The 14,521-nt window shown below is 46.6% G+C and overlaps 1 protein-coding gene across 1 annotated transcript; it reads left to right on the forward strand.

The window, feature by feature from the left end:
• Positions 1-1,096: 1,096 nt before the first annotated feature.
• LOC133495113 (taste receptor type 1 member 1) lies at positions 1,097-5,866 on the forward strand. The gene is made up of 6 exons (XM_061809353.1): positions 1,097-1,263; positions 1,559-1,865; positions 3,157-3,882; positions 4,205-4,411; positions 4,603-4,723; positions 4,938-5,866. Exons 1-6 carry the CDS (start codon positions 1,097-1,099, stop codon positions 5,864-5,866), a joined length of 2,457 nt encoding a protein of 818 aa, XP_061665337.1.
• Positions 5,867-14,521: the final 8,655 nt, after the last annotated feature.

Raw genomic sequence — 14,521 nt, forward strand, 5'->3', positions numbered from 1 at the left:
CAAATTGTGCAGTACTTTTTTTGCACAACAAATTCTGTGGACTTTTATACAGTACCTGTATTTGATTTGTGGATGGTTGATCATGGATTGGAAAGTTAATTTGTTTATAGTTTCATTTGTTGAGTTTTTATTACACAATACTTATTGGGATTTGTTTTCCTAACACTTGGCAAAGACCCTGAATTTAAAAAAAAATGACAATGAAAAATAAACTAAAATGGACCATTTTTAAAAGATAAAATGTAACTGAATTGGAAAAAAAAAACAAGAAACGAACTATAATGGAAAATCCTAAAATTGTTGTTACTTTTACCATAAAAAAATGGTCATGTAGCTTATACCTCATGAGCAAACAAGAAATCTGCGTAAGGTTACAACCTAAAATTGTAAAGTTTTTGTCAACGTTTGTAACGTGTCCATTTGAACCTATAATCCGATGAAGAAGCTGCATTCTGTTGGCACCAATTTGCTCATTACTGTATTTGGTCAGATAGGATAAGGGACACATTTCTGTGACTTCTGCCCTTACCTGTAAAACACTTTCCAGTGAATTAAATGTAGTACACAGTGTAAGAGAATCTGAAGTCGTGTTACCATGGGGAAAAACTGCTTGCAAATCATGTGTTCGTGCACAGCGCATTTGAGAAGTGGATGTGACATGCCTGACTGGCTGAATTCATGTATTTGCTTGTGACCTTGTGTGTTATTTTTACACGATCTAATTCCAGCTATTACGGCTTTTTCAAGCTGAGTAAAATATTATGTTTGACTAAAAAACAAAAATCATCTCACTGCAATTACAATTTGGACTAGAGTTAAAAAACTGATGGTATTTTTTTTTTTTGGGGGGGGGGGTGCTGAGATTGTTTCACCATGGTCGCTGAGTCATCGCCGCCAGTCCAGATTCTCTTTGCATACTTATTTGTGAAACCCTCATCCTTTTCAGATACTAATGCCAATTCTAATCATGCGTTCCAGAGTGCATGAAATGTTCACATGGAGTTTTGCTAAACGAAGCGTCATATTACTTATTAAAAGCAGAGAAGTGCCATAGTGAGAGGTTACACAGGCTTGGTTGATGATAGCGAAGAGAATGATGCATTTTCTCGTCTGTTTGTTTTTAACCGGAAATGTTTTACACGTATTGACTCAATGCAGCTCTCCGTTCAACCTGAATGGTGATTATTTGGTCGGTGGACTTTTTGACATTCACACTAGCAGCTCTGTGAGCCACGAGAGACCAGAAGCCATTCACTGCTCCAGGTAAGTCTGCAAACATTTGACAGAAACTTTAAAATCAATACGAATGCCTTTGTCATATGTATGATAGAACATGTCATTTATAACTTTGCTGTGGGTTATTCACTAGTTACTTTTGGTACACTTGGTACATTAGGTAGGGTTCTATCTGAATTAGTTCAGTTTGGAAGAGCAATTTATGTTTATTCTGCTTGTAGTGAGAAGGGGTGTGTACATATACTGTGTTGTTGGCATCTGTTGTTTTTTTTTTTTTTTTTATGATGAAAAGGTGCCTAATCAAATGAAATTCTCCTTGCAGTCAAACCTTTAGTCTGTCAAGCTATCGAAGGTTTCAGCTGATGAGGTTCTCTGTGGAGCAGATTAATAACTCAACCCAACTCTTGCCCAACGTGTCACTGGGCTACAAGATATTTGACCACTGCTCCATTTCGAAGAACTTCCCTGGTATTTTTGACCTCATTTCAGCCAACGGATTGATCCGACCTTGGAGCGCGGAACGCCAGCATCTTTCTGCAACCTCCAAAGTCATCGGAGTGGTCGGTCCTTTTTCAAGCACGGACACCCTGACTGTAGCGCCACTCTTCATGATGGATCTCATTCCACTGGTGATTTTCACAACTACTGTAGTGTTCATATAGTTCTATTCAAACTAGGAAGTATGTGCTCTCTGCTACCGGCTCACTGATCTGTTCTTTTAACAAGTCTGTTAATTATTGCCACATATTATCTACATAATGTTTATATCTATTTTACATACTACTGCAATGGTTCTCAAACCTTTTACACAAAGTACCACCCAAGAAGATACTCAACTCTAACCACCACCATATTCAAAAGGAAGGTTTTTGTCCTAAAAACATTACTGTCATCTGCTGGAACATATGCTCAGTTTTAACACTGTTTGAATATTAGAAACAATATATTTTAACGACAAAATAATGCACTCCGGTTCCCTTCCAGATCCCCAAAAACATGCAACATTAGTTAGAGACTCTAAATTGCCCCTAGTTGTGATGATTAGTGCGACTGTTGTACATCTCCATGTGCCCCGCGATTGGCCCAATAAAAGCTGAGAAAGGCTCCTTGTAAAAATAATTGCTTCAGAAAATGGATGGTTTTGCACATAAATACAAATTTGGACCTAAATAACCATTTGGCGAGTCACTGATGGTGTAGTGGTACACACTCCTGCCTTTGGTGCGGGCAGCGTGGTATCGATTCCCAATCAGTGATGGTGTCGATATCTGCCCTGTGACTGATTGGCGACCAGTTGAGGGTGTAGTCTGCCTTTCGCCCAAAGCTCGCTGGGATAGGCTCCAGCTTTCCCGCAGCCCTTGTGAGGATAAGCGGCTTGGATAATGACATGACATAAGTGTTTGGAACCGCATTTCTACAAGATTAAATATATTTTACTTGTGTTCAATTCAACTGAACTGCACACATGTATTAATTGGATTAAAAAAAAAAAAAAAGTAGGCCACTGTAACAATATCCAGTTTGAATGTTTAATTCAGTGATTCTTCACGTACCACTAGAGGGAGCCCGCATACCACTAGTGGTACTAGTACCATCCATCTATCCAGTTTCTGAACCCGTTATCCTCACTGCACAAATAATTTGGCAGAGTCGGTACCAAAAACACTGCTACAATGTCAGTTCCACACCCGTGCACAGGTCCTCAGAATTGTGAAGCAGATGTGTTAACCAGTCAACACCATGCCGCCTTGAAATGGGATATAACTTTACTTATATAACTTTGTAACTTTTAGTATTATGTGAGTCAAGGCAGGTGAGCAAATACACTTGGCAATATGTTTATAACAAAAAAAAAAAAGGTATCGCCATTTGCTTTATTGTTCGTGAAAAGTGACAACTCCTCTGTTACCACTTCAACAGGTCAGCTACGGAGCTGCCAGCTCTGCCTTTTCAGAAAAAGCGAAATATTCATCTTTCCTGCGCACGGTTCATTCCAATAAAGAGAGCGTCAAAGTGATTGTAGCCATCATGGAGCACTTCAAATGGCAATGGGTGGCCTTCCTATACAGCAATGATGCTTATGGCAATGACGGCCTGGGACTCTTCAGGAACTTGATTAAGGATACCGACATTTGTCTGGCCCTTGCCATGGAGATCAAATTAAAATCCAATTACTCTGAAGTTTTCCAACATATTGAGGCGCAGAGAATAAAAACCCTTGTTGTTTTTGCTCCCAAATTGTCAGTCGAGGCTCTCATTGAGTCAGCGATACAGGTGGGTGTCACAAACAAGGTGTGGATAGCGGTCGACACCTGGTCCTTAAACGAGAAGCTGCCAAAGATGAAAGGCATCCAAAAACTTGGAACAATACTGGGAGTGTCTCAGCCTCTGTTGACTATTCCGGGTTTCAGTGAATTTCTCCTTGCTTCCCAAAGCAAAGATCCTTGCGAAGATGAAGAGGCGCTTGGGTTTTGCAATCAGATTTGCAACTGCTCCAGTCTGAGTGCCCAGGATATCATCTCCATGGACCCCACCTACTCTTTTTCTGTTTATTCGGCCGTATATGCCATCGCTCATGCCTTACACAATGTCTTGGAGTGTGACAAACAAACATGTCAGGGAAATATTTCAGTCTTTCCACACAAGGTGAGTGGCTTTACATTCAAACCGTTTCAACCATTCACATTCGTAATACTGTAATAACAATGACATTTTTCATGTGAGTGGTCTGCAATATGACATAAAAGTGAAAGTTGAATGCATATTCACAATAAACAACTGCAGGATAGTTTCTTGGAAGGTGGTAGCATCACAAATTAGTAATGTAGCCTATTCTCCTTTCTTAGTAAATACTTGTCAAGTCTTTGTGTTTCTCGCAGTTATTTTCCACAGTGGAATTATTAAGTATCAAAATGTTAATTGAAATAAAGTGCACCTGCATTATGTGACCATTCAATCCCTCTTTTAGGTTCTGGTGGAGCTGAAGAAGTCAAACTTCACATTACTGAACCAGAGCATTCAGTTCGATGAACACGGGGACCCCAAATTTGGCTCTTATAATATCGTTTTCTGGAACAAGAGTGGTGAAATAGAGGAGATCGGATACTTTGAATTTCAGTCCTCAGTCAACTTTGTCATTGATGAGATGAAAATTCAGTGGCATGGAAAGTGGAAGGTGGGCCATTTTTTTCTTTCTCATCACATTAGATGGTATTTTTTTCCATTTCACCTGTTCTGTTCTGTTTTAGTTTTTTTTTTTTGTCGTGGACAATGCAGTCAGTGTTAATCTCGCTTCAGGAGGGGAATCACCATTCCGAACAAGTTTTCTTAAATTTCTGCAACTGCTACAGCCTTTGTCCTGTGCAGGTCCCAACGTCACAGTGCTCTCATCAATGTCCTGTTGGATTTGCAAAGAAGCAAGATGGAATTCACAAGTGTTGCTTCACCTGTGAAGAATGTCCTGATGGAACCTATATTAACATTTCAGGTACAGTAAGTCTCAATAAAAGCAATGCATCATTCAGTACGTGAAATACCCTCCGGTCAAACTTCATCCCTCACCTTGAGAAGTTCCACACTGTTTGTGGTTTCTTGGCCAATTACCACTTAAATGTGTCTAATGTGCTTTTTTTTTTTTTTCATTAAAAAAAAAAAATTGAATGCCAGTATGTACAAATGGAATAATTTTGTGTGCACCTCAGAGAATGCATACAAGTGCGTGGACTGTAAGGAGACAGAGTGGTCGTCAGAGGCCAGCACATCGTGCATCCTGCGAACCGTGGAGTACGTCTCATTTGAGGACAGCATCGCCATTTTGATCATTGCGGCCACCTTGCTCTTGCTGGGCCTGGAGGTGGCCATGTGCGTTACCTTTGCCCTCAACTACAACACCCCAGTTGTCAGATCCGCTGGGGGCCACATGTGCTTCCTCATTTTGGGCTGCCTGGGTCTGAGCAGTCTGAGTATTGTCTTCTTTTTTGGCAAGCCCTCAGGTTTTTCCTGCATTCTACAGTTTGTGCCCTTTTCCTTACTTTTCTCCACGTGCCTCGCGTGTTTTGTGGTGCGCTCGTTTCAGATTGTTTGTATTTTTAAAATCGCCGCCAAGTTCCCCAAACTGCACGGTTGGTGGATGAAATATCACGGACAGTGGCTCGTCGTCATGGGGACGTTTGTAATGCAATGCGTCCTGAATTTCAGTAGCTTTTGGATCGCCACCCCCAAGCCGTACAATGAGACCACGTGGTCTCCAGACAAGATCATACCGAGCTGTGAAATCAGTGCCAAGGCGACCAGCGGTCCAACATTTTTGCTTTTGTGTTTGTGCACTCTCTGCTTCGTTTTCTCCTACATGGGAAAGGACCTCCCCAAAAATTATAATGAGGCCAAAGCGATAACCTTCTGCTTGCTCCTGCTCATTCTCACCTGGATCGTCTATGTGTCCATTGGTATGGTTTATAGGGGTAAATTCATCCCAAGCCTGAATGCTCTTGCAGTGCTCTCCAGCCTCTACTCCTTCCTCTTGTGGTATTTCCTTCCAAAATGTTACATCATCATATTTCAACCCCACAAAAACACAACACAATACTTTCAAGACATAATCCAGAATTACACTAAAACAATTAGCCAGTAATCGTCTGCAGCAGAAGTATTTAGACAGAATCACTAGGATTGTGGGCTGAGTACACTTTCACATTGGCTTGGAAATAAAACAAACACGATGTAACTCCTGTGTGGACTTTCATCTTTCATTTAAGAAGTTTCACTAAAATATGGCATTTGTCGTTCAGATGTACTATATGGCTACTTAGGGCAGATTACCTGCATTTCTATGAGCCATCACAACACCATTAACTTTTGGCCTTTTGTGCCTCAAGTGTGTGTGTGTGTGGGGGGGGTGAATTGATGTCAAAACATGTGTTGCTAAAGATTCAATCGATGAATGAAATTGGCCTACAGACATTAAAAAGTACAATATTTTACTGTGCGAATGTGGAATCCTTCGCTTATAAATCCAAGTGCATTGACTTCTTTTCCATGTCATTGTTTTGACAATTGACTGGTTATTTTAATTGGAGTGCACTGACAGTGCTGTGATAAAGTAGTTGCCTCTTCCTACATTTTTTTTTTTTTTGCATTCCCTGACCTCTTAATTTTGCAGATCAAACAAATGTAAATATCAGATTGATATAACCCATGTAAATATAAAATTCAGTTTTTAAGAAGTGCTTTTTTTATACAATAGTGGGCGACTGGTTAGCCTATTTGCCTCACATTTCTGAGGACTGGGCTTCAAATCCGGAACTAGTTTGCATGTTCTCCCGGAGCCTGTATGGGTTTTCTCTGGGTATACCACTTTCCTCCCTCATCCCTAAAATATATGTTATGGGTTAATTGAAATCTCTGAATTGCCTGTAAGTGTGACTATGAGTGTTTTTGTTTGTGTGCACTGCGATTGGCTGACCACCATTTCAAGGCGTACCCCACCCAGATTCACCTGAGATGGTTGCCAGCATGCCCACCCTAGTGAGGATAAGTGGTACAGAAAATTGATAGATGGATGATATCTGTCAAGGAAAAATACATAATCAAAACTACCTGGCCCTATGTGAATAGCATAAGTGTTCCTATCTGGAGCTATGCTAATGATCAATTGTGTCCAAATAAAATTTTACATGTGTGCAAACACGGGGTGTCTTTTGACAGCGTCACCGTTGAAAATGGTTAAAATCACCCCTTGGTGGCACTATTGCAGGAAATAATTTCGTGAAATCGTGCCATTGTGAATATGTGAAGACTTAAAATGTTTCAAATGTTGTTCAAACCACAAACCACAATTGCCTGTTCCAGTTAAGTCCATAACATAAATGGACGAGAGCGAGAGAGACACTCATGTGGCTTTAATATACAGTATTTATATATATTTTTTAGAAATACACTGCAGTATATTGGGGGGCTGAATATTTTTTTCTTTTTAATCTATGGAATGGTCATAATTAAAATAACTCTCAGTATCCCACAAGAGCCACAATGATGGTTGAATTCAAATGAAAGAGTGTGTTCATGATTATCACGACTTCGCTCCTTTTACAGGCATGAAGTGTCTCCACACACAGCTTAAGATTTGGTTTTATTTTTGTTTCATGCTGTTGGTGTTATTTTCCTGACTTGAGAACATGTGTTTGTTTTTTTTTCCTAAATCTCGTGTACATTAAACTTTGCACAAGATGTGAAACAATGTACAGTAACATTAATACATGAGATGCATTCCCCGTTGACTTGAAAGCGAGGCTGAATAGCATGCAGGGAGCATCTTAAGGGGAGCGGAAAGGAAGAGCTCTTCCTGGGGGGGAGGGAGCAGGGCGGGTGGGGGGTGTTATCCCTAGGGGTCTATTGGAATTTTTTTTTTTGCGGCTATTCAATCACTGCTCCTGTACGACGGCCAGACTGGGAGGAGGAACCGTGAAAGTGGGAAGGAATTGCTAAATGGTGCCACTTTGCTTGGCGTATGGCGCCCCGGGGGGAGGGGGCCGTATAAATGGTATGAATTGACGATTTCATACCAATTTCAGACTTCCATTCACCGCACACTTTGCTTACTTGACATGCATCTTAATCACCCCCCCCCCCATTTGTAAACCATAATACGAAGAGGCCAACTCAAAAACAAATTTGATCATCCTACCATTATATTTATTAGTTTTTACTTGATTTGCTCTGTCTGTGGAATACATGTTTTCTTCTACATTTACCACATTATCTAATTCTCGCATAATACAATTTTTATCATATCTAATTACGCTATTCTTAATATTATTAAATAACCACATATTTAATATAAATCCTCAGTTTTTAACCAGCTACCCTCTCTACTTGTGAACAATAAAAAATAATTGCTTTAGAACAAGTTGGATCCTCTGCCTTACTGTATGTTCATGTAATGTTTCAAGTTTTGTACAAATTGCGGCTTCATCAATGCGAGACATAATCATAAATTCAGTATTCTCACAATAGTACAACGTTTTATGAAATATTCTTGCTGTAGTATTTTTTTTCCTCCCATCATTTATTTTTGGCCATTTATGCCATTTATTTATTGTTGAGGCATTTTTCATAACATCCTTGCTCATCTAAATGAACTTTGCTCTTACAATAGAATTTATCTTGAAAATTTACAATATTCTTGCACCAATTTTCTAATTCGTGATTGAGAACACTTAGGTTGTTAATATGTTTGCAAGACTCTGCTGCTTAAGTATGTGATTGTAGTCAGTTTCCCTATGTACTCTTTCGTGTTGAGAGCACATTACAATAAATAATTCTGACCACATTGTTCATAATGACATTTTGCTCAAGACGATGTCATTATGGTGCAGTGCTATGTGTGTGTGTGTGTGTGTGTGTGTGTGTCTTTGCTGCATTGTGGGGACCAACAAGTGACAGCACAGTCACAGTGTGGGGACCATAAATTGTGGTAACCAAAGAGCTGGTCCCCAAAAAGAAAACCATTGATTCATTGAGTCCTGTCAAATTTTCAAGGTATCCCCACAATGCACGGAAAACGATATTTTTGTATGTGTGCTCAGTGCTGCCACTTTTGGCAGATGACTGTACTGCAGACACACACACACTTGACTCAATTTTCAAGGGAGTCCCCACATGGCACGAAAACTGATTTTTATGTACAATTTTGTCTCTTTAAGAGGACTTCACATTAAAAACATTTTAAATTGAAAGCATTTTCTTTTTATATTATATACATTTATAAGAGCTAATAATTTACAGAAACATGAACACTGCCCAAGCTTTAAAAAATAAATAAATCAGGCAATAAATACAGTACTAAAATCTCCACTTTTCTACTGCACAGGCAAAAGAATTCCTTACTAAGTGGGACTCATCTCACACAGCATGGTCCGGGAACCTGCCATGATGCCCTGCGATAGTCTCTGACGTTCTTCTCTTCTTTGCTCCTTCCTCTCCTATATTGTCAGGCCGTCGCTGCCGAGACCTTCACCGTGAAGCTCCGCTTCCCTCCTCCGGGTGAGGCACAGACGACGACTCTTTGTTGCTGTGTCCATGGAGGTCCAGATCGAGTCTTTGTGTCAACAGTGAGGGACAGTGTCATGATCCTGGATTCCAGCCAGGGCTGGGCGTGGCCGTCTAATCGGAAGGGTCACCCCTGCGCCTCATGACCTCCGATTAGACCCAGTACATATAGGACCCGGGGGACGACAGAGACTCTGCTAGATCGTTGCCTCTCATGCCTCGTTCCCGTGCTACCGTACTCCTGACGTCTACCTCCCGTGTACCGACCAACGCCTGTCTCCCGACCTACCCCGTAAGCCTGCCGTTACTGATCTTGCTGCTTGTTTGGACTCCCTGGTAACCGACATTGGAACGAATAAAGGCTTATTCCGTACTGCTTACCTCTCACCTGAGTCGTGCATTTGGGTCCACCCCGAGTCTCGTCCGTGACAGAACGATCTAGCCAAGAACATGGACCCAGCCGACTCTGAAGCCATTCGTCGTGCACTGAAAGTGCAGGGCAAACGCCTGGGTGAGCAAGAGGCTGCTCTCCAGGGTATGACTCACCAGATCCAGGAGCTCTGCACCCAGCTGCAACCGTGGCTAGCCTCCCAAGCTAGCGCGGCCGCTCCTGTGCCTCCCTGTGCTACCATCACTCCGCTCTCTCAACCAGAGCGGTTCTCAGGCGACTCCGGTAACGTCAAGCCCTTCCTGGCGCAGTGCGATCTCCACTTTGAGCTGCAAGCTTCCGCTTTTCCCACGGACCGCTCCCGGATCGCCTTCGTCATTTCCCACATGACAGGGAGGGCGGAGGCATGGGCCACCGCCGAGTGGAGCCGTAACTCGGAGACCTGCCGCTCATGGGCGAGCTTCGTCTGCGCGCTCACCCAGGTGTTCCAGTATGCGGCTCCGGAACGCCAGGCGGCGTCGTCACTCATGACAATTCGCCAGGGGCGTCGCCGCGTGTCCGACTACGCCATCGAGTTCCGGATTCGGGCTGCCGAGAGCCGCTGGAATGAGGAAGCCCTCCATGACGCGTTTTACGAGGGACTGTCCCCACAGATCCGTGGTCACCTCGTGGCCATGGATCTTCCGCCTTCGCTTAACTCCCTCATCGCATTGGCCCTCAAGGTGGACCAGCGCCTCACCGTGCAGAGACAGATGGAGGGCCTGAGGGAGGAGGAGAGGGAGAGTCGCAGTCTGGTTGTTTCCGCTTCCCGGCCACCCGTGTTGCCAGCTACACCGGAAGCCATGCAAGTGGAGGGGCTTGGCAGCTCAGCGGAGGAGCGCTTACGTCGGCGACGAGAGGGACGCTGTTTTTACTGCGGGCGTTTGGGACACTTGATCGCCCGTTGCCCGACTCGACCAGGGCATTCTGACATCAGGATCGCTACTCCGGTGAGTGTGCGGTACACCGCGACGGGGTCAGGGAGGTCCCTTCTTCACCGCACCTTGGGAACGGACTCCCGTTCATGCTCTGTGATGACTTTCATAGATTCTGGGTCGGAAGCAAACCTGATAAATCCCCGCGTGGTCGAGGAGCTGGGGGCAGCAACCTTTCCCACGCAACGTTTTCGTCACGCCTATGCCGCCAACAGCAAGTTCCTTTTTCGGGTTACACATCGCACTCAGACGCTACGTATGAGCTTTCCGGACGCTCACTCGGAGCGTATTAGCTTTCATGTCTTCGACGCACGTAGTAGCGACATCATCTTCGGCAGCCCGTGGCTCAAAGAACATAATCCGCACATAGATTGGACCACGGGTCAGATCAAGACTTGGGGAGAGGACTGTCTCAGTCGCTGTGTCGCTGTCCGGAGAGACAGGGGTATTCAAGTTGCGCCGGTTCGGCTAACAGAACCTAGTACCGTCCTGGACCTGACCGCAGTGCCCTCCTGCTACCATGACCTACGGGAGGTCTTCTCTGAATCTAAAGCAAAGTCTCTGCCGCCACATCGGTCATACGACTGCGCGATTGAACTCCTGCCAGGCACCTCTCCTCCCAGAGGGAAACTGTTCTCTTTAACCGGACCAGAGCATCAAGCCATGAGGGACTACATCAAGGACTCGCTGGCAGCCGGACTCATTCGCCCCTCATCCTCACCAGCCGGTGCGGGTTTTTTTTTTGTCAAGAAGAAGGACTCCACGCTGCGACCCTGCATCGACTACCGAGGCCTGAACGACATCACAGTCAAGAACAGGTACCCTTTGCCGCTTATCTCTACAGCATTCGAACTCCTCCAGGGAGCCCGGATCATCACCAAGCTCGACTTGCGCAGCGCTTACCATCTGGTGCGGATTCGGGAAGAGGATGAGTGGAAGACGGCGTTCAACACCCCTACAGGGCACTGTGAGTATCTGGTGATGCCCTTCGGACTGACAAACGCTCCGGCTGTCTTTCAGAACTTCATTAACGACGTGCTTCGGGAGTTCCTGAACAGATCTGTCTTTGTTTATCTGGATGATATTCTCATCTTTTCAGCAGACCTATCCTCTCACATTCAACAAGTCAGAGAGGTGCTCCGGCGTCTGCAGCAGCACCAATTATACATGAATATGGAGAAGTGTGAGTTCCATCGGGCATCCGTGTCCTTCCTGGGCTTCGTCCTGGCTGAGGGAGAGATACGGATGGATCCCGGGAAGGTCGACGCGGTGCTGCGGTGGCCTACCCCCACCAACAGGAGGGACGTACAGAGGTTTCTGGGATTTGCCAATTTCTATAGGAAATTCATAAGGAACTTCAGTTCCGTGGCCGCTCCTCTGCATTCGCTCACCTCGCCACATACCCTCTTCGACTGGTCCGGGACCTGCCAGGAGGCCTTCAGCAGGCTCAAGGCAAGTTTCACTACTGCGCCCGTTCTCATTATTCCGGACCCAGATAACCAGTTTGTGGTGGAGGTGGATGCATCGAATTCAGGAATCTGAGCAGTCTTGTCGCAGAGGAGTCCCAGGGATGGAAGGATCCACCCGTGCGCGTTCCTGTCTAGAAAGTTGACCCTGGCAGAGAGGAACTACGACGTGGGAGAAAGGGAACTGCTGGCGGTCAAGAGCGCGTTGGAGGAGTGGCGGCACTGGCTGGAGGGCTCGCAAGTACCGTTCGTTGTCTTCACGGACCATAAGAACCTTGAATACCTGAAGTCTGCGAAAAGGTTGAACGCCCGTCAGGCCGGGTGGGCCCTATTTTTCACCCGCTTCCACTTTAAGGTGTGTTTCCGCCCAGGCTCCAAAAACGGTAAGCCGGATGCACTCTCGCGGGTCCACGAGAGAGGGCGCACGGATTCAGACGCCGCTACTATCCTGCCAGCGGGGTGCTTCGTGGCCGGTTTCACCTGGGCGATCGAGTCGCGGGTGAAGGAGGCTCTGGGAGAGACACCGTCACCCGCGAATTGTCCGTCGGGCCGCCTGTTCGTCATCCCATCTCTGCGGGGAGACGTCATCAACTGGGCCCATACCAACAAGACGGTCTGCCACCCGGGTATGGCGAAGACACGTTCAGTGGTCGAACAAAGGTTCTGGTGGCCTAACCTCAGCAAGGACGTAAGGGAGTTCGTCAACGCCTGCCCGGTGTGTGCTGCCAATAAGACTTCCCGCCTACGGCCTGTTGGTGAGTTGCAACCCCTGTCCATCCCCTTTCGTCCGTGGTCACACATCGCGCTGGACTTCGTCACCGGCCTGCCGCCTTCTCAAGGGAACACAGTGGTGCTGTCCATAGTGGACCGTTTTTCCAAGATGGTCCACTTCGTGCCGCTTCCGAAGACCCCGTCGGCCAAGCAGACAGCCCAGTTGGTATTAGACGAGGTCGTCCGTTACCACGGCCTACCCCAGGACATCGTTTCGGACAGGGGCCCGCAATTCAGCGCCCGTTTCTGGAAGGAGTTCTGCAACCTCATCGGCGCTTCAGCAAGTCGGACATCGGGTCATCACCCAGAGTCTAACGGCCAGACTGAGAGGATTAACCAGGAATTAGAGACCGGTCTTCGATGTCTGGCATCCAGGGACCAGAGCACGTGGAGCCAGCACATCAAGTGGGTGGAGTATGCCCACAATTCTCTACCCTCCGCTTCAACAGGTATGGCTCCACTCCATGTCGTGCATGGGTATCCTCCGTCCCTGTTTCCTCCACTGGTCACAGAATCCACAGTTCCGTCGGCCCTGGCCGTGGTGCGACGCTGCAAACGGACCTGGGAAGCAGCTCGGAGGACACTGCTGCGCATGAGCAGCGCCTACAAGGCCGCAGCAGACCGCAAGAGGAGGGCCGCACCAGAGCTCAGAGTGGGACAGCGAGTGTGGCTCTCCACCAAAGATCTCCCGCTGCGGACGGAATCCCGCAAACTTGCTCCCAGGTTCGTTGGCCCGTTCCCTGTTTCCAAGGTTATTAACCCGGTCGCCGTCTCGTTGAAACTGTCCAGGTCGATGAGGGTGCACCCTACGTTCCACGTCAGCAGACTTCGCGCGAATCGCACGTCGTCGCTGGCTCCTCCCCTCAAGTCCCCCCCGCCCCCCCGCATGGTCGACGGTGGGTTGGTGTACACCGTGCGCCGGTTGCTGTCTTCCCGCCGCAGAGGGAGGGGGGTCCAGTACCTGGTGGACTGGGAGGGATATGGCCCGGAGGAGCGCTCTTGGATCCCCTCCCGCTTCGTCGTGGACCGCTCCCTCATCAGGGACTTTCACGCGGCTCACCCTGATGCGCCTGGGCCGTCCAGAGCCGGCCGTTGAGGGGGGGGTACTGTCATGATCCTGGATTCCAGCCAGGGCTGGGCGTGGCCGTCTAATCGGAAGGATCACACCTGCGCCTCATGACCTCCGATTAGACCCAGTACATATAGGACCCGGGGGACGACAGAGACTCTGCTAGATCGTTGCCTCTCATGCCTCGTTCCCGCACTACCGTACTCCTGACGTCTACCTCCCGTGTACCGACCAACGCCTGTCTCCCGACCTACCCCGTAAGCCTGCCGTTACTGATCTTGCTGCTTGTTTGGACTGACTCCCTGGTAACCGACATTGGAACGAATAAAGGCTTATTCCGTACTGCTTACCTCTCACCTGAGTCGTGCATTTGGGTCCACCCCCGAGTCTCGTCCGTGACAGACAGCTTCTTCAGGGACATGGTCAGTGACGTGTCCAGTGATATGGCCAGGCTCACGCAACCCAGGACATTTAAAGTACAATTTCTCAAGGAAGGAACAGAAGAGGAAACTGCGCTCACGAGGAGAATGTGGGATGTGTCTCTCACAATCTCCAACACGTTCTTCCCACA

The sequence above is a fragment of the Syngnathoides biaculeatus genome, chromosome 2 (assembly GCF_019802595.1).
Source record: "Syngnathoides biaculeatus isolate LvHL_M chromosome 2, ASM1980259v1, whole genome shotgun sequence".
NCBI classification, from domain to species: Eukaryota; Metazoa; Chordata; class Actinopteri; order Syngnathiformes; family Syngnathidae; genus Syngnathoides; species Syngnathoides biaculeatus.